Raw genomic sequence first — 17,864 nt, 5'->3', positions numbered from 1 at the left:
TCTACATCGCTAAAAGAAAAATCTAAGGAAGAGAATCCCTCTGCCATCTTCCACTAGTTGTTTTTAATATATAATTCGCCAGCTTGAATATTCCCTCTTCTCTTCTCCGACTCTCTCGTCGTCATTTGGGATGTTCGCGGCTGTTGTGATTTCCCTTCCTGGTTCGATGATCCGCCCAATCTTGCCTCTCACTGGCCTGTCCGTAACGTTTTGCCCTAATCTTAACCAATTGTGACCCATCATAGTACACCAACCAACACATCTTGGATTTTCTTAGAGGTAAACCAACCAATCATCATTGAGGTTTCCGGTAAATGTTGTCACCTGCCAGTGGAGTTGCTTCGCTACGTAGCTTCGATTTTTAAGTTAGTCCTTTTTAATGGAAAACCGTAGTTTTTTTACCACTGGATTATCAAATACCATACTCATTACAAGAAAACTGTAGTTGTTGGCAGGTATGGCAAAGAGATGGATCAAGATTTTAACACATTGTAGGTTGGAAAAAACGAAGAAAAACGGACTATAGACGGAAAAATCACATGTCTGTAGTATACGTCAAGCACAGGCAACTTCAACCCTAAACTAACACCCTCCCCGGATTGTTGTTAATAATCAAATGTAAACAATCAAATGCAGATATTTTTCTTATGCCTTCTGATCTCTCTCTCTCTCTCTCTCTATGTCCACTACTTGCTGTACATATCCTACCAAGTCAGACCTACACTGTTTCAATATCCATTTCTCTGTTCTCAATTGTTGATGACTGATGATAACAACCAAACCTAACCCCCCCCTGCCCCCTCCACACCCCGAATTGTAAATAATGTAAATAATTCAATGTACACACCCTGATGATTATCTTGTGTGATGACTGTATTATGATGATAGTATATATGATAGTATATATCTGTATCATGAATCAATTTAAGTGGACCCCGACTTAAACAAGTTGAAAAACTTATTCGGGTGTTACCATTTAGTGGTCAATTGTACGGAATATGTACTTCACTGTGCAACCTACTAATAAAAGTCTCAATCAATCAATCAATCAAACATAATTCCTAGTGCAAAGGAGTAAAACTCATTTTTGCTCAGGGGCCACATGGAGGAAAATCTTTTCCCACGTGGGCCGGACGGGTAAAATCATGGCATAATAACTTAAAAATACAACTACGACAACTTCAGACTGTTTTCTTTGTATTACTTCGGCCCAAAATAGAACAAGCACATTCTGAAAATGTACATATCACAAATAATCCTCTGGACAAAACACTTCAAGTTAGTTAAAATTGCTGAGGAAAAATTGGTGCAGTTTCAAATACACCTTGAGAACACAATGAACTTAGATTTAATCTCAGTGTATCTACAAAGCAATTAAACTTTAAGTCACAGCCCATCTAGGGTTGAACAGAAAAGCAAAATAAAGCATAAATAAAAACTATTCTATGTGTCAACTACCTCATTTGTCATTTCCACATATTAATCCTGTGCTAACTCAGCAAACAAAACAAACTAAGGTAGAAACTATTCAAGAGAGTTGAATTAGACCTGCTCAGTGGGCTTGTGGTTAGAGTGTCCACCCTGAGACTGGAAGGTCGTGAGTTCAAACCCCGGCCGAGTCATACCAAAGACTATGAAAATGGGACCCATTGCCTCCCTGATTGGCACTCATCATCAAGGGTTGGAATTGAGGGTTAAATCACCAAATGATTCACGAGCGCGGCCACCGCTGCTGCTCACTGCTCCCCTCACCTCCCAGGGGGTGAACATGGGGATGGGTCAAATGCGGAGGATAATTTCACCACTGTGTGTGACTATCGTCGGGACTTTAACTTTTAACTTTACTCCCTGCCTTCTAGGCATCACTGTTTATCGATAAAAGTTGTGCAATGTGTGAACAATTTCAACAAACCAAAAATAAAAACTTAAAAGACTGACAGTATTGCAGTAAATCACACATTAATCACTTCCTTTAAATTTGCACAGAAGACAATACTTTTTACAGAACTATATCAATGTGCAGTGTCTCATGCAGCATTTTAATTGGGGATACCAATTGTCTTTTTTACTCCTGTTTGTTTTACGTTGGGTCAAGGGGGAGGAGTCGCAACCGCGCTTTACCGTGTAACTCTTGCTTAGTATACTTGCTCGCCCCGGTATAAACTATTTGCCTGCCTAGCAGAATTGTTATTGCGACATCCAACGGAACCATTTAGAACAGCAGTTTCTTTCATTTAAAAATGCAGCTACATTTTACACTTAGAAAACTCATCTCGTGGGCTGGATTGAACCTGTTCGCGGATGTATTCCGGCCCGCTGACCGCATGTTTGACATCCCTGTCCTAGTGACTTGTATGATTGGTGGCTCAATGTGAGCTACACTTACTTGTAGACCGTTCCTCCATTTCCTTGCCCAAGCTGCTCTTGATATTGAATATCTTGGGCATTTATCTGCAAAGTAAGAAGAATGTGACGTAATACAGCAGGCACCGATGCAACGTAGGACAGTAATTCACAACAGGGTTGTCATTTATAATAGAAAAACAATCAAATGACTGCATTTAGAAGTAAAGTATGTTACATTGAGGTTTATGATGTGTATGTTCTCTTAAACAAGCATGACTGTCAACAAAATACAAATTTACAAACACATTCCTCTCCATTATTAAATGTGAAAAGGTAATGAATCATGCATTTGTCTGACAATACATTTTTGTTTAAATAAATGACTGAATGAGCTTATTTCAGTTAATAACAAGTTATAAATAAACTTAATATCTTAGGTATTAAGTATTAGGACGAGACTAAACATGTTACACACCGAGAGCAAGCAAGAGCAGCTAAGCTAACCGCTAAGCTAGCTAGAAACAATAGAATAAATAAGTGCTTAGTAAAATTTAAGAAGAGTAGATGGAACAATGTTGCAGCAAACAGAAAGCAGCTATTCAAAGGAAATTAACAAGTAGATTAATAAGAGTTAGAGAGATGATAATATAACAACGGTTGGTGTGTCAGCATTGTCGCAGTCAATACACGACTTGTGAGAGGAGGGCGGATTGATCCATACTTCAGTGGTGTTACAAACAAGAGTAGAATCAGTATATGATGGATACTAGATTGATTTCATCAATATTTTTATTTTCTCACAGTTATTTTTTTTATTTTTTCCCTGGACGCAGGACTTTGAGAGCAAAAAGGAATTTAATGAGTAATAGATAGTAATTTTTGATTTTGTTAAATTATTTTGTAATATGGATTTTGTTTTGCTCAAACAATTGTAAGTAACAAAAGACAAAAATGAACTTGTTTAAATATCATGCTCATACTGTTTAACTGTCAATAGCACATTAAAAACATTGAAAGATGTACAGTTAATATTTGTGATCGGTATTTGTATCGTCTGCGCTCACTTGTGGATAATCGTATCTGAACCGGCAGTATAATCTGAATCCCAATTTGCAGTTTACAGAGAAAAAAAACAAACGCGTAGAAAATGCCATGAGCTGTAATCGCATAGAATCAATACACAAGAACAACTACTAAAGATCATGTGCTGCGGCGAGTGGCTACAGGGTATAAAAAGACAAACAATGACTTCTAGTTAAACAAAAACACACTCACTTGTCCATTTGTTAGGATACGCTTCAGCTCAGCAGACGATTGCTTTAAGCTGAATTAAAAGCACACACAGTCATAATGACATAAGAGTCTCTAGATCTTGTTTAGCTGAACTTTGATGATGCGCAAACTGTGCCCTGAGCTTACCTGTTGTTGGTCATAGGGTCTGTGAAACCATGTGTGCAGTCATTGCCTGGGTTAGGCCGTGTATTCACCTACATTTGTGCAAACATACATATGGTCAAGGTGGACCGACAGATATACAGTGTGATTACACTTTAAAATACAGGATTTTAGATTAAATAGTTTACAATAGCTCCAATGATGAAAAGCTTCAGGAATTACAACAGAAACATATGGTTATGGTCAGATGCTTACACACAGTCATCATGGACATTACACGTCAAAATTATACAGTGCCTCCGGAAAGTATTCACAGCGCTACACTTTTTCCACGTTTTAATGTTACAGCCTTATTCAAAAATGGAATGCATTATTTTTTGTTCTCAAAATTCTACACACAATACTCAATAAGGACAATGTGATTTTTTTTTCAAATATGTTACAAACTAAAAAATAAGAAATTACATGTACATAAGTATTCACAGCTCAGGGGAATTTTTATTCAACTGATCATCTTTAAGATGTTGCTCCAGTTTAATTGGAGTCCACCTGTAGTAAATTCAGTTGGTTGGACATGATTTAGAAAGGCACACACCTGTCTATATATAAGGTCCCACCTGACATGGCAGAGCATAAACCAAGAATGAAGTTGATGGAATTATCTGTACATGACAAAATGTAGAAAAAGTGAAAGGCTGTCAATACTTTCCAGATGGACTGTACATATAGGTTCAAATATATACACGTACAACCCCAGTGGTATGAGATCAGGTGCGTTTTGTAGTCAAGCATACGCTTCTAGCATAATTCTGGCAGACAGTGACATCATTTAAGTGACGTTTGGGAGGTTGTAAAGGCTGTTCCAGAAGCTTAATGTTAGTTTGCATTATCCATTCCAAAAACAGTTTCAATATGTGTTTGGGATCATCAATTGGATCAACACCCAATTACTTGTTTAAATGTCACTCGCAAGTTGTGCCTTCACCAGAGAAACACCATTATAGCTTTTAAAAAGTATTAAATATATACTTTGAATATAAATGTAATTTCACCCTATAAAAACTGCAATGAGTAATGAGTTAATAATTACTCATGTGATAGTGTTCAACAATTAATATGATGTACAATGTATGCAAACTTCTGATTGTACAAAACCCAAAACCAGTGAAGTTGGCACGTTGTGTAAATCGTAAATAAAAACAGAATACAAATCCTTTTCAACCTATATTCAATTGAATAGACTGCAAAGACAAGATACTTTATGTTCGAAGTGGTAAACTTTGCTATTTTTTGCAAATATTAGGTCATTTGGAATTTGATGCCTGCAACATGTTTCAAAAAAGCTGGCACAGGTGGCAAAAAAGACTAAGAAAGTTGAGGAATGCTCATCAAACACTTATTTGGAACATCCCAAAGGTGAACAGGCTAATTGGGAACAGGTGGGTGCCATGATTGGGTATAAAAGCAGCTTCCATGAAATGCTCAGTCATTCACAAGCAAGGATGGGGCGATTGTCACCACTTTGTAAACAAATGCGTGAGCAAATTGTCGAACAGTTTAACAACAACATTTCTCTATGAGCTATTGCAAGGAATTTAGGGATTTCACCATCTACGGTCCGTAATATCATCAATGGGTTCACAGAATCTGGAGAAATCACTGCACGTAAGCGGCAATGCCCGTGACCTTGGATCCCTCAGGCGGTACTGCATCAAAAACCGACATCAGTGTGGGCTCAGGAACACTTCAGAAAACCACTGTTAGTAACTACAGTTTGTCGCTACATCTGTGAGTGCAAGTTAAAACCCCACTATGCAAAGCGAAAGCCATTCATCAACAACACCCAGAAACACTGCCAGCTTCGCTGGGCCCGAGCTCATCTAAGATGGACTGATGCAAAGTGGAAAAGTGTTCTGTGGTCTGACGAGTCCACATTTAAAATTGTTTTTGGAAACTGTGGGCGTCGTGTCCTCCGGACCAAAGAGTAAAAGAACCATCCGGACTGTTATAAGCGCAAAGTTCAAAAGCCAGCATCTGTGAGGGTATGGGGGTGTATTAGCGCCCAAGGCATGGGTAACTTACACATCTGTAAAGGCACTATTAATGCTGAAAGGTACATAGAGGTTTTGGAGCAACATATGTTGCCATCCAAGCAAAGGCTTTTTCATGGACGCCCCTGCTTATTTCAGCAAGACAATGCAAAGCCACATTCTGCACGTGTTACAACAGCGTGGCTTCATAGTACTAGACTGGCCTGCCTGTAGTCCAGACCTGTCTCCCATTGAAAATGTGTGCCGCATTATGAAGCGTAAAATAAGACAACGAAGACCCCGGACTGTTGGACAACTTAAGCTGTACATCAAGCAAGAATGGGAAATAATTCCACCTGAAAAACTTCAAAAATTGGTCTCCTCAGTTCCCAAACATTTACTGAGTGTTGTTAAAAGGAAAGGCCATGTAACACAGTGGTAAAAATGCCTGTGTGCCAACTTTTTTGCAATGTGCTGCTGCCATTAAATTCTAAGTTAATGATTATTTGCACAAAAAAAATGAAGTTTTTCAGTTCGAACATTAAATATCTTGTCTTTGCAGTTAATTACATTGAATATAAGTTGAAAAGTATTTGCAAATCATTGTATTCTGTTTTTATTTATGATTTACACAACGTGCCAACGTCACTGTTTTTGGGTTTTGTACATACTGAAAAAATCTAGTTTTTCATGTATAGTAGCTTAAAATGTATGAAATGCAAAAGGTCGTACAAGAGATAAGACAGGGATAATAGTGATATCAATATTCAAATTGACACAATTTGTCATTTGCATCTTTTGTGTGGCATTTCTAGCCAGAAGAAACCCGTTCAACAAATTAATCTAGAATATGAATAATTACGAGGTTTAACAGGAGTTGTGTGCAATTACATATAATGTTCTTAACATCTGGGAAAATAAGACAAAGGCACAAGGAACAATCAAGTTGAGACAATAAAATGTCATCCTCCACTGAGGACGATTTTCGTTTCATTTTTTCATGCGGATCTATGTTTACTCGAAAGACATGAAAGAATAGACAAGACTTTGTACGGGGAATACTGAAAATTACTCTTTTAATTGAGGTCAAAAGGCAGGTGTGTTGGGTCTACTAAAGCGAAGGGATTCTCTCTTTAATTAGTGCCCAGGAAGACCTAATTTAAACAGCACACAAGACTCCCCTCAGCCAATTACTTTTATATTAACATAGGAGGAAAGGGGTGAAAGATTACCAAAGGTTTTTGGAAAACATCGTCTTGTCATAACAGACCCTTGACTTTAGTAGTTGAGTAGTTAGAGCCGAAGCTTCACAGCAGATACAATATATATAAGGCAGGGCTATCCAAAGTGCGGCATGGCGGCCATTTGCGGCCAGTGGCACATTCTAAAAACACTTACAAAAGAAAAACATATAAAAAAAATAAAATAAAAAAATTCAAAAATAAAAGAGCAAACAGGTGTAATCAGAAAAAAGTTGAAATGCTTACGCAAATATAAACAAAGATGACATACAGCATGTTTTTTTTATTTGATTTTAAAACATCAACATATGGTATTAGTTTTAAAAATGAAAAATATCAAAATGGCCTATGTATCCTTTGAGTTCTTTGGGTGTAAAAGTATGACAAGTACGATATCAGGTATTTGAATGGGATACAACAAGTGGCCTGCCACAAGTAAATTTGGACCTCCACAGAAAGAGAAACAGAAAAGGGCGTTAGATTGGTGTCTGTGTTGCTTGATGTTCCAACTCCGAAAAGTAGATGGCAGTGTAACTTTGCCACCTAACACACCTAATACGCACATACCACAACTGACTTGGCTGTGCATTATAACGCATCATTGATATAGTGATACATCAGACGTACAATGACGTGTAAATTATCTCTAAAATGAGTGAGTATGGAGCCCAGAAAACATTATTATTTTTTTCCCCGTGTGTATAAAAAGTAAGTAGGGCTGTGTTTTATGGTCAATTTCCCAAATCGGTTTAAGGTGGCGACTTGTCCAGGGTGTACCCCGCCTTCCGCCCGAATGCAACTGAGATAGGCTCCAGCACCCCCCGCGACCCCGAAAAGGACAAGCGGTAGAAAATGGATGGATGGATTTGATTTTGATTCATGAGGTTTTAAATCGACAAATCTGATTCGATTCAATTTAATTCCATTAACACTTAAATATTGAAAATGACTCAAATCTGTTACAAAAATGTAGTGTTTTTTCTGCACCATAGTTTAAACATTCTTCAAAGTCTCAAAAGTGCAATTTTAAAATAAGGAAGAAATTTCTAGTGGAAGTGTACCATAATTTCCGGGCTATGGAGCGCACCTGATTTTAGGCTGCACCCACTTAATTTTTGGACAAGTTCTATTTTGTACATACTGTATATTGGGCGCAAACGTCAGTTAGCCGCAGGTGTACAACAAATTAATTAATTCATTCATCAAAATACGGTGCTTGCAACATGGCATAAAGTAATTTCAGGGCATTCAATCGATCGCAAACAGACTGTTTGGTATGTCTTAGAAGACGTTTCACCTCTCACCCAAGTCCTTCATTAGTTCATGCCTATCGTTGTAGATTGGTCAGATCTAGTATTAGACTTATATTGGGTAGATCTAGTTTTACAATTAGATTGGTCAGATCCAGTCTAACGGCTGGTGCCAAAACCCCAATTATTTATACTCCAACACCAGGAAGGTGTGCCTGGGCAAAAATGTTTCCTTTCTATCTTAGTAAGAAAAACAACTGTTGAGATGCAAACGAGCAGTACTACTGTCAATGCAAACAACAGTCGTTGAAGTGTAATTTCCCCTCGTTAGCACTGAGGTATTTATAGTGTGTCAGACTGATCTCTGTGAATCGATCACTACCAGTCCAAAATAGTCAGAATCACCCGCGTTAGCATTCCAGTCAATTGAAAACAAATGGCCCAAAGGAGTATTTGTGGCCAGAATGTCAACCCAACTCCTGTTATTTGTTGTGTTTTTGGCGTTTTAGCAGCTTTTGACACAGACTTATCTCGGATTTTGACTTTTACATTCCATTCCATTGACTTTCACCGCAATGTTTACAAATGCTTCCTACCAAAATAGCTCCACATCAGGGTCCTAAACACTTAATACGTTTCCATCCACTAGTTTCAAGCGTGCATTGGTCGTTCTTGCACTTACTAACTTGCACTTACCCATCTTATGCATGTAATTCGGCTTTGCTGTGGGCTTTCATTAAGTTTTTTAAGCGGCTATGCTAAGCTGTAACAACACACCGCTGCGTGAACACGGCACCCTAACTGGTGGTGTGCGAGTAACTCTGACGGCAGTACAGGTAGCCTACTTAAGTTCGGTTTTGTAGTTATGTTATAGCATCCTCAAAAATCTAAACATTTAAAAGCAAAACTAAAGCTTATGCATGTTTTAAATAAAAGTAACGCAAATAGATTTTTAAGACCTTTCGAAATCTTATTTAAGACATTTTAAGAGATTTAGGAGAATTTTAGACATTTAAAGGATTTGAATTCAAATTGTTGGATTTAGAACTTTTTAAGACCCTGCGGATACCCTGTAATATAGTGGTGTGTTTGTGGTTGTGTGTTTGTGTGAATGTGTTGTCGTTCTTCAGGGACGGGATATGCGCCGCCACACCGGAAAGATCCATAAATTAGTCTCAACATTATATAAAGTGCATGGGTTCAAAGCACTGGAAAAAAGTTGCGGTTTATGATAGTTTAAAAAAAGATTAAAGACACACATTTCAATCAATCTTTTTACTGATCATGTTTAACTCGTCCTCGGTTCTTAAATTGTATTCTGTTATTTTCTATTTTACAAGGCAGGGTACACCTTGGACAAGTCGCTACCTCATCGCAGGGCCTACACAGATAGATAGACAAGCATTATTAGTCTCTCAAGTTTAGGTTTTTATTCATTTATTAATGTATTATTTACACTTTATCTTTACAGATATTTTAAAATATCCATCCATCCATCCATCCATTTTCTACCGCTTGTCCCTTTCGGGGTTGCGGGGGGTGCTGGAGTCTATCTCAGCTGCATTCGGGTGGAAGGCAGGGGTACACCCTGGACAAGTCGCCACCTCATCGCAGGGCCAACACGGATAGACAGACAACATTCACACACTCGGGCCAATTTTTAGTGTTGCCAATCAACCTATCCCCAGGTGCATGTTTTTGGAGGTGGGAGAAAGCCGGAGTACCCTGAGAGAACCCACACAGTCATGGGGAGAACATGCAAACTCCACACAGAAAGATCCCGAGCCCGGTATTGAACTCAGGACATTCGTATTGTGAGGCACATGCACTAACACCGGTGCCACCCATATTTTAAAATATGTTTTATACAATTTTTTTTAGATAGCGTTAATTTTAGTTACTCTCCAGTGCCATGTCAAGTTTTGCTATTGTCAATAGTATTGTGTATATGTGTGTGCATGTTTTCTTTTTTGGTAAAAAGCACTTTGTGTTGCCACTTGCCTGTGCATGAAAAATGCTATATAAATTAAGTTTGATTGACTGATTAAATAAAATAAAATAAAACAAATTACATAAATAAAGATAGATCGTACTGAAGGAATCAATAAAGTACTATCTATCCATCTAAATGATTGACTGATTGATTATAGACTGAAAGTCAAGGTTTTTGTATTGCAACATTCCATCACTGCAAATTGCATTAAGATACTGTTTCTTCAAATGAAAAATAATAACAGCAAATGTAAGCTATTCTACTGGAAGTCTTATTTTGGTAGCGCAGTCAGACAGGATGTAACACACAGCAATTTTATAGTTAAGGCCGGAAGAGTGCGCTAGGTTTTTCTTCCGCACTTGACACTGCTCCATGTGGAAGATGAATATGTAAACAAAAGTAGCTGCCGTTCTTTCTTCAGCTGTGATCAATACTCTCAGTTACAAATATAAAAAACAATAACAGTCTGAGCCAGACGTTTACGTTACACGATCATAACAAAGTGTGGTCCACTTCGAGCACAAGCCGAAACTGGCAAGTGCAGCTGGAAATGTTTGCCAATCCACGTAGTTGGTTGGGAAATGACCCAATTTGAATGGTCAAATGAACGTCACAACCTGACATTGAATAAACATTGGCAAAAAGCATGTTGTGCCAGCGTTGCATTTGTGTTGTAAAACACTGGTGAAAATTACCAAAATTCAACAGTCAAATCAACGTCAGACCCCAACATTGATTAAATGTCATCAAAAAGCATGGTGTTCCAACGTTAGGTTTAAATTGCTCAACGTCAGGATCTAATTCAACAAGTTCTCAACATTGTTTTAATGTCTTGTGCCTCCTGGGACTCCCATATGCTCCATTGTAAGCAGACTTTTGATCGTATGTATTCAATATTTAGAAGGCAAAAGAAATAAAACAACATCATCCATCGTCATGTCTCTCATAGTGATTGTGAACGATAAGCAAAATTCCAAAAGTGCAGTTCCCCTTTAACAGAGCAGGCCGCCCGCTGCTGGTACAAAACCCCGTCGAGCAGCTACAAAAGTGGGAGTGCCCAAAATACAGACAACCGTAACATCCATTGTGCACCAAGGGACCCCGTATCCATTCACCTCTCAAAGACACGCCAAAATAACGGAGTTAATAACGTTTCATAATTGGCCAAAGATATATGTCCTATATATACTGTAAGCAGTAGAACTAATTTCTTCCTTTGTATGTGCCTTTTGTGCATAATCTTATTTTTTCACTTGCTTGCACTTTATAATCGCACTCTGCTATGGCATATTTATTTTACTTAGCCCTTTGTATCAAATTCACATACTGTTTGTTTAAAATAGACAGAACAATAAAATATGTTTTATTAATAGTAAATTAATAATCACGATTTCAATATTGATGAAAATAATCGTTATCATTTTGGCCATAATCGTTCAGCCCTACCTTCATTGGTAGCTCACTTTTGCTAGCGTTTTTTTACAAGTTAAAATGCACAAAAAAAGAAAAACATATGTGTGCTCTTAAGGATTGTGAATGATGGACACAATACCAAAAAAAGTACATTTCCCCTTTTAAAGAGACAAACAAAAAGCTCCGCCACAGCTACAGTATTTCCCTTCTATTCAATTAAAAAAAACAACAACAGACAAGCGGCGCAATAGTATGGGTGTGACAGAAGTAGAGCTTTGACTGCAATTGACATTTCAATAAGTGGAACACAGTGTTACCAATCCATTCACTTTGAGACCCCCTCCTCATTCTGTGTAAGGCAGCTGAAACAATTATTGAGATAGGTACCTTCAGGCCATGTATGTTCCGGATCCCTGGAGTCTTGCCGGCTGAAACGGTAATTGACTCGATTGAAGAACACATCACTGGGCCATTTACAAATGCATCAGTTCAGTTTTATAAAGGAAAAAAAAACATGAAATGAGGGTTACTTTGAAATTAGCTAAAGACAAGAAGAAGATTGAGCTGCTGTCCTCGTGAGAGTGTGGAAGGAAAAACTGTTACAGTAAGATACATGAACAGGATATGAGTGAGAAAAAGATGCATGTAATAGAGCAGAGAGTCAGAAAATAAATGTATTTGTCACTAAGCCCTTGGGGGTTGTTTAAATTATGTGTATGAATTACAGGTGCTGTGAAACAGAGTCACACTGCCCATATGATGAACAGAACAACTGAGATAAGAGAGAGGCTTTGACTGAATCAAGCCGTTAAAGCACCCTTGAATATGTGCTGAAATACCAGCTTTGTATGTGTCTGAATGACAAAAGTGAGCACCTTCATTTCTATTTCATTTCCCAGTTTTGCTTAAAGTTCAAGTGATTCACCTACTGTATATCACCTAAGTGTGTTACATGGAATCCAACAGCCAGTGTGTACTGTACCTACAAAATTGACGCCGACCTACTGTTAACAAATTAATTATACATATCAAATTCCTTTCATGAATTTGCATTAATGATTAATTGCAAGCACTCAATACCTCGTGGAAATATCTGTAGAGGATCTGGCAGCTGTCCATTCATGCGCTGTTCATTCATTGTGCTGCAGTACTGAAGGAGAAGTAAAGTCAACATAAGCCCAATATAAAACAGGAAAACTTAAAGTATGATGATTGTTCTCTTTTCTGACTTATAAATGTTGGATACTTGTGTTAAACAATGCCAAAAATGTCAAATCATGAGATTGATGAGTTTGGAAAGTAGCTTGACTGCAATGGGCAATTTTTGAAATCACAGATTGACATGTAAATATGTGGTCATCTTTGTACATACTGTGTCAGCCATGACAGCCTCCTCCCCCTATGCTAAGTCGACTCAGCCGAGACTGCTGCCTGAAGTTTCTGGTGTCATTGCTTCTCGTCTAATGCTCTTCAGCCTACTCCGATAAAATATGTTTATTTGTCCGCCGCGCTTGTTCAAGATGGGCCACTACAAATTTAGTAGTCGCAAAACTCCCACAGGACTGCTTGGTTTGAGGAAGCACAAGAGAAGGCGGGAATAAAGTATCATTTTCATCTAATCGTGGCATGCGCAAAATAACATCGACGTGTGACATGCGGTGACTTAAATGCTACTAAAAGCAGCCTTTTTATATGTAGCTTTGTATAGATCTGAGGTTTACCTAATGTTGTGATTGGTAAATCTCTAGACAGTGGAGTCACAATTTACGAACCCCTCATTATACAAACGTTGTGATTTACGAGCGACAAACTGAATAAAATGTACTTTGTTGTACGAACTTGACTCATTGTATGAACGTTTCCTCCACCCATTTTGTGCCAGGCATTGTGGGTGGGCTTATCAATCTCTAGGGTTCATTCAGTCAGCAGAGCAGTGCTGTCGTTAGCTACTGTGCTCATTGCTATTTTGTGTGCTTTAAAGTGTTTTTTTAGCCATTGTATAGTAATTTGACTCAATGTGAGTCAAAAAAAGGAATGGACAAGTGATGTGTGGTTTTGAAACATTCAGAGAGTATCCACAGCGTTGTTCAAGTTGTTTCAGTTGCAAGGAGAATAACCAACAAAGAAAAGTAGATATAATTCTGTCATTCCTAATTATTCTAGCAAGCTGGCTGTTAAAGGGGAACATTATCACCAGACCTATGTAAGCGTCAATATATACCTTGATGTTGCAGAAAAAATACCTTTTTTTTTTTAACCGATTTCCGAACTCTGAATGGGTGAATTTTGGCGAATTAAACGCCTTTCTAATATTCGCTCTCGGCGCGATGACGTCACAACGCCATTTTCTCAAACACCGAGTCAAATCAGCTCTGTTATTTTCCGTTTTTTCGACTGTTTTCCGTACCTTGGAGACATCATGCCTCGTCGGTGTGTTGTTGGAGGGTGTAACAACACGAACAGGGACGGACTCAAGTTGCACCAGTGGCCCAAAGATGCGAAAGTGGCAAGAAATTGGACGTTTGTTCCGCACACTTTACCGACGAAAGCTATGCTACGACAGAGATGGCAAGAATGTGTGGATATCCTGCGACACTCAAAGCAGATGCATTTCCAACGATAAAGTCAAAGAAATCTGCCGCCAGACCCCCATTGAATCTGCCGGAGTGTGTGAGCAATTCAGGGACAAAGGACCTCGGTAGCTCGGCAAGCAATGGCGGCAGTTTGTTCCCGCAGACGAGCGAGCTATCGACCCTAGCTTCCTGGCCTGCTGACATCAACTCCAAAATTGGACAGATCAGCTTTCAGGAAAAGAGCGCGGATGAGGGTATGTCTACAGAATATATTAATTGATGAAAATTGGGCTGTCTGCACTCTCAAAGTGCATGTTGTTGCCAAATGTATTTCATATGCTGTAAACCTAGATCATAGTTGTTAGTTTCCTTTAATGCCAAACAAACACATACCAATCGTTGGTTAGAAGGCGATCGCCGAATTCGTCCTCGCTTTCTCCCGTGTCCCTGGCTGTCGTGTCGTTTTCATCGGTTTCGCTTTATACGGTTCAAACCGATATGGCTCAATAGCTTCAGTTTCTTCTTCAATTTCGTTTTCGCTACCTGCCTCCACACCACAACCATCCGTTTCAATACATGCGTAATCTGTTGAATCGCTTAAGCCGCTGAAATCCGAGTCTGAATCCGAGCTAATGTCGCTATAGCTTGCTGTTCTTTCCGCCATGTTTGTTTGTGTTGGCTTCACTATGTGACGTCACAGGAAAATGGACGGGTGTTTATAACGATGGTTAAAATCAGGCACTTTGAAACTTTTTTTAGGGATATTGCGTGATGGGTAAAATTTTGAAAAAAACTTCGAAAAATATAATAAGCCACTGGGAACTGATTTTTAAAGGTTTTAACCATTCTGAAATTGTGATAATGTTCCCCTTTAAAGTTAAGGAGTTCCGAGAGTTCAAACTGAGTGCACCATAGGGCTGGTGACATTGGTTGTTTATGCATGTAGACATAAATACAGTTCAGCTTTTGTTGTTGTTTTGGCTTTGTTACTAAACAAAAAGTTGATCCATCACCCCCTTGTTATGTTTGTTTGATGTACTGTACTGTATAGTGTATTATATTATGTTCAAAGTGTACCAACTTTAAGTCAAATGTGGATCTTTGTCAAGGTTGGAACACATTATTCATATTTACATTGTTTCACATAGAGATTTTGCTTGAATACACAAACTTTTTCATTTACAAACTCTGTTCAAGAACCAAATAAATCGTGGTTTGACTGTACTGTCTAAGAAGTTTATTTTTGACCGTGTCTGAAAAAAAAATTGCGGCTATATAGATATATTTTTAATTATGACACTTTTGGAAAGGGTGGTGCATGGAGGGTGTCATTGCAACAAAGTGAAGGCCTCCACGCAAGAACTGTTTGCGAACAGATTAAAAAAAGGGGTATAAAAGTGACTGTGGAGCAATATTTACACATTTACACCAAAGTATATCCAAAACATATCATATAGATCACAAGAAAGAGTGTTTAATGTAGATTACAATCATTATAGGTCAGCTTTAGCGTTTCATACATAAAGCACTAACTGACGCAGAAGTGTGCTAAAACTACACCGAATCAAATCACAACCTCATAAAACTGGGAAGTATTAATTTTGGTGGATTAAAAATATGTAAAAATGCTCAAACGGCATCCAAAGTGTTTCCCAAATGTGAGCATGCTGTGTTGAAATCTGTCGCTGAAGAGGACTAATGCCCCGCGGGCTTGTTCTGAAAGAGTGTAGCATTAACCCTTTTCTCCTCCAGGTCAACAGCTCACCAAACACTCATATCCTACAGGACTAACACGTGTACACACACTCGGGAGCCACTCCGATGCTTGCCAAGCCAATGCAATAATTGATGTTTCAGTTAACCAAACCATCTGTTTAACGGAGAGTGTGTGGTTTTGTGAGTCTATGCACATGAGCGTGTTTGTGACTCCTTCCTTCGGTTGGAGGCTTCAAATCAACAACAATTAACACGGTGACCTTGCTGCAGTTAAAAATCGCGACAATGTTCAAATTGATGTAGTTTTATATATACGTGTTAATTGCATCTTTTCATTCACAATTCAGTGTGAACTATCAAGTCATTCCAAAGATATGTAAATTTTTCTCTCCCATTGTGGGGAAGGATGGAGGACGATGGACCCGGTCGGATGGGAATGGATCAGAATGGCTACCCAAGTGGCACAGCTGTTATTAAAAGGCCTATTTATCACTGTCAGATCCCTCCTCGCTTCTAGCTCTGTGCTGATGCCCTCCAGCATTCTCACTCGTCCACTTCTGAACAATGGGCCTAATACCAAAAACATGCTGTACGTGTTGGGGGGTGGGCTTCGCGTACCTTTAATTTTCCGCTCAGCTAGCTTATTGATTAAGGCAGCAATTACCGCTAAATCTGTGGAAGGTGTGTTATTAAAAGACATTCTCCATTGTTGGCCAATAACTAAACTGTGTCCGATCCCGAACACAATCGCTCAGCCTAAAGGGACAAGAGCAGGGAGAGGGTCTCATCATCATTAGCAGGCTGAGGGGTGATGGGAGTGAGAATGGTGGAATTAGAGCCATTACCTCCAGGGGGAGCTGATTGAGGAACAGATGAGGTCACATGTTTTTTTAGCACCTGACAGAGGCCAGTCTTTAACTTTGAACAGGGGCATCTGTCTTTCAGTGTGTCAAATAATGATAAGGAATGCCTGCAAGACTAGTAGTAGGTCTCACAGGAGCATGTAGCAATCAGTGTTCTCGCTGATGGGGGATAGGTTCCACAATAAATGTCCTCTACAAACAAATGTTAATGAACTGCAGAATGTGAGCATTCATTTCAGCACATAATTTAATGTGACTTTTAACAAGTGTCATATTTTTATGAATAACTTGATCTACCCCCCGGCCCTCCTTGTTTTTCAGATAGTTAAAGGGGAACTATTTTTCCTATCATTCACTATTCTGCCTGTATAGCGCTTAAAAACCATCCAAACGCTTCCATCAAAGTTTTATATACACGCTGTAGGTACATACGTAATGTAGTAACAGGCACATTCAAAACATGTAATATTTACCTATTTTGCTCATTTTAAGGATAGGGCGGAGTATTAATTTCTCAGACGCATCACAATGTTCACTTTTTCCTTTAAAGGCCTACTGAAATGCGATTATCTTATTTAAACGGGGATAGCAGGTCCATTCTATGTGTCATACTTGATCATTTCGCGATATTGCCATATTTTTGCTGAAAGGATTTAGTAGAGAACATAGACGATAAAGTTCGCAACTTTTGGTCGCTGATAAAAAAGCCTTGCCTGTACCGGAAGTAGCAGACGATATGAGCGTGACGTCACAGGTTGTGGAGCTCCTCACATCCGCACATTGTTTACAATTATTGCCACAAGCAGCGAGAGCGATTCGGACCGAGAAAGCAACGATTTCCCCATTAATTTGAGCGAGGATGAAAGATTTGTGGATGAGGAAAGTGAGAGTGAAGGACTAGAGGGCAGTGGGAGCGATTCAGATAGGGAAGATGCTGTGAGAGGCGGGTGGGACCTGATATTCAGCTGGGAATGACTAAAACAGTAAATAAACACAAGACATATATATACTCTATTAGCCACAACACAACCAGGCTCATATTTA

General features: G+C 38.8%; 1 protein-coding gene across 2 annotated transcripts in view; it reads right to left on the bottom strand.

Annotated features, from left to right (window-relative positions):
- Positions 1 to 17,864, bottom strand: part of LOC133615978 (dual specificity mitogen-activated protein kinase kinase 5-like) — a 120,630-nt gene that overhangs the window by 86,457 nt on the left and 16,309 nt on the right. For both annotated transcript variants that reach the window (XM_061974926.1, XM_072914776.1), the window contains 5 exons: positions 12,749 to 12,818; positions 12,056 to 12,096; positions 3,766 to 3,833; positions 3,622 to 3,670; positions 2,387 to 2,451 (listed from right to left, as the gene is read on the bottom strand). In XM_061974926.1, the coding sequence (XP_061830910.1) occupies positions 2,387 to 2,451; positions 3,622 to 3,670; positions 3,766 to 3,833; positions 12,056 to 12,096; positions 12,749 to 12,818 (293 nt within the window). The remainder of the gene's footprint in view (positions 1 to 2,386; positions 2,452 to 3,621; positions 3,671 to 3,765; positions 3,834 to 12,055; positions 12,097 to 12,748; positions 12,819 to 17,864) is intronic.

This window comes from Nerophis lumbriciformis, linkage group LG15, assembly GCF_033978685.3.
Source record: "Nerophis lumbriciformis linkage group LG15, RoL_Nlum_v2.1, whole genome shotgun sequence".
NCBI lineage: Eukaryota > Metazoa > Chordata > Actinopteri > Syngnathiformes > Syngnathidae > Nerophis > Nerophis lumbriciformis.
Note: the sequence above shows the minus strand (reverse complement) of the source record. Positions and strands in the feature narration are given on the sequence as shown.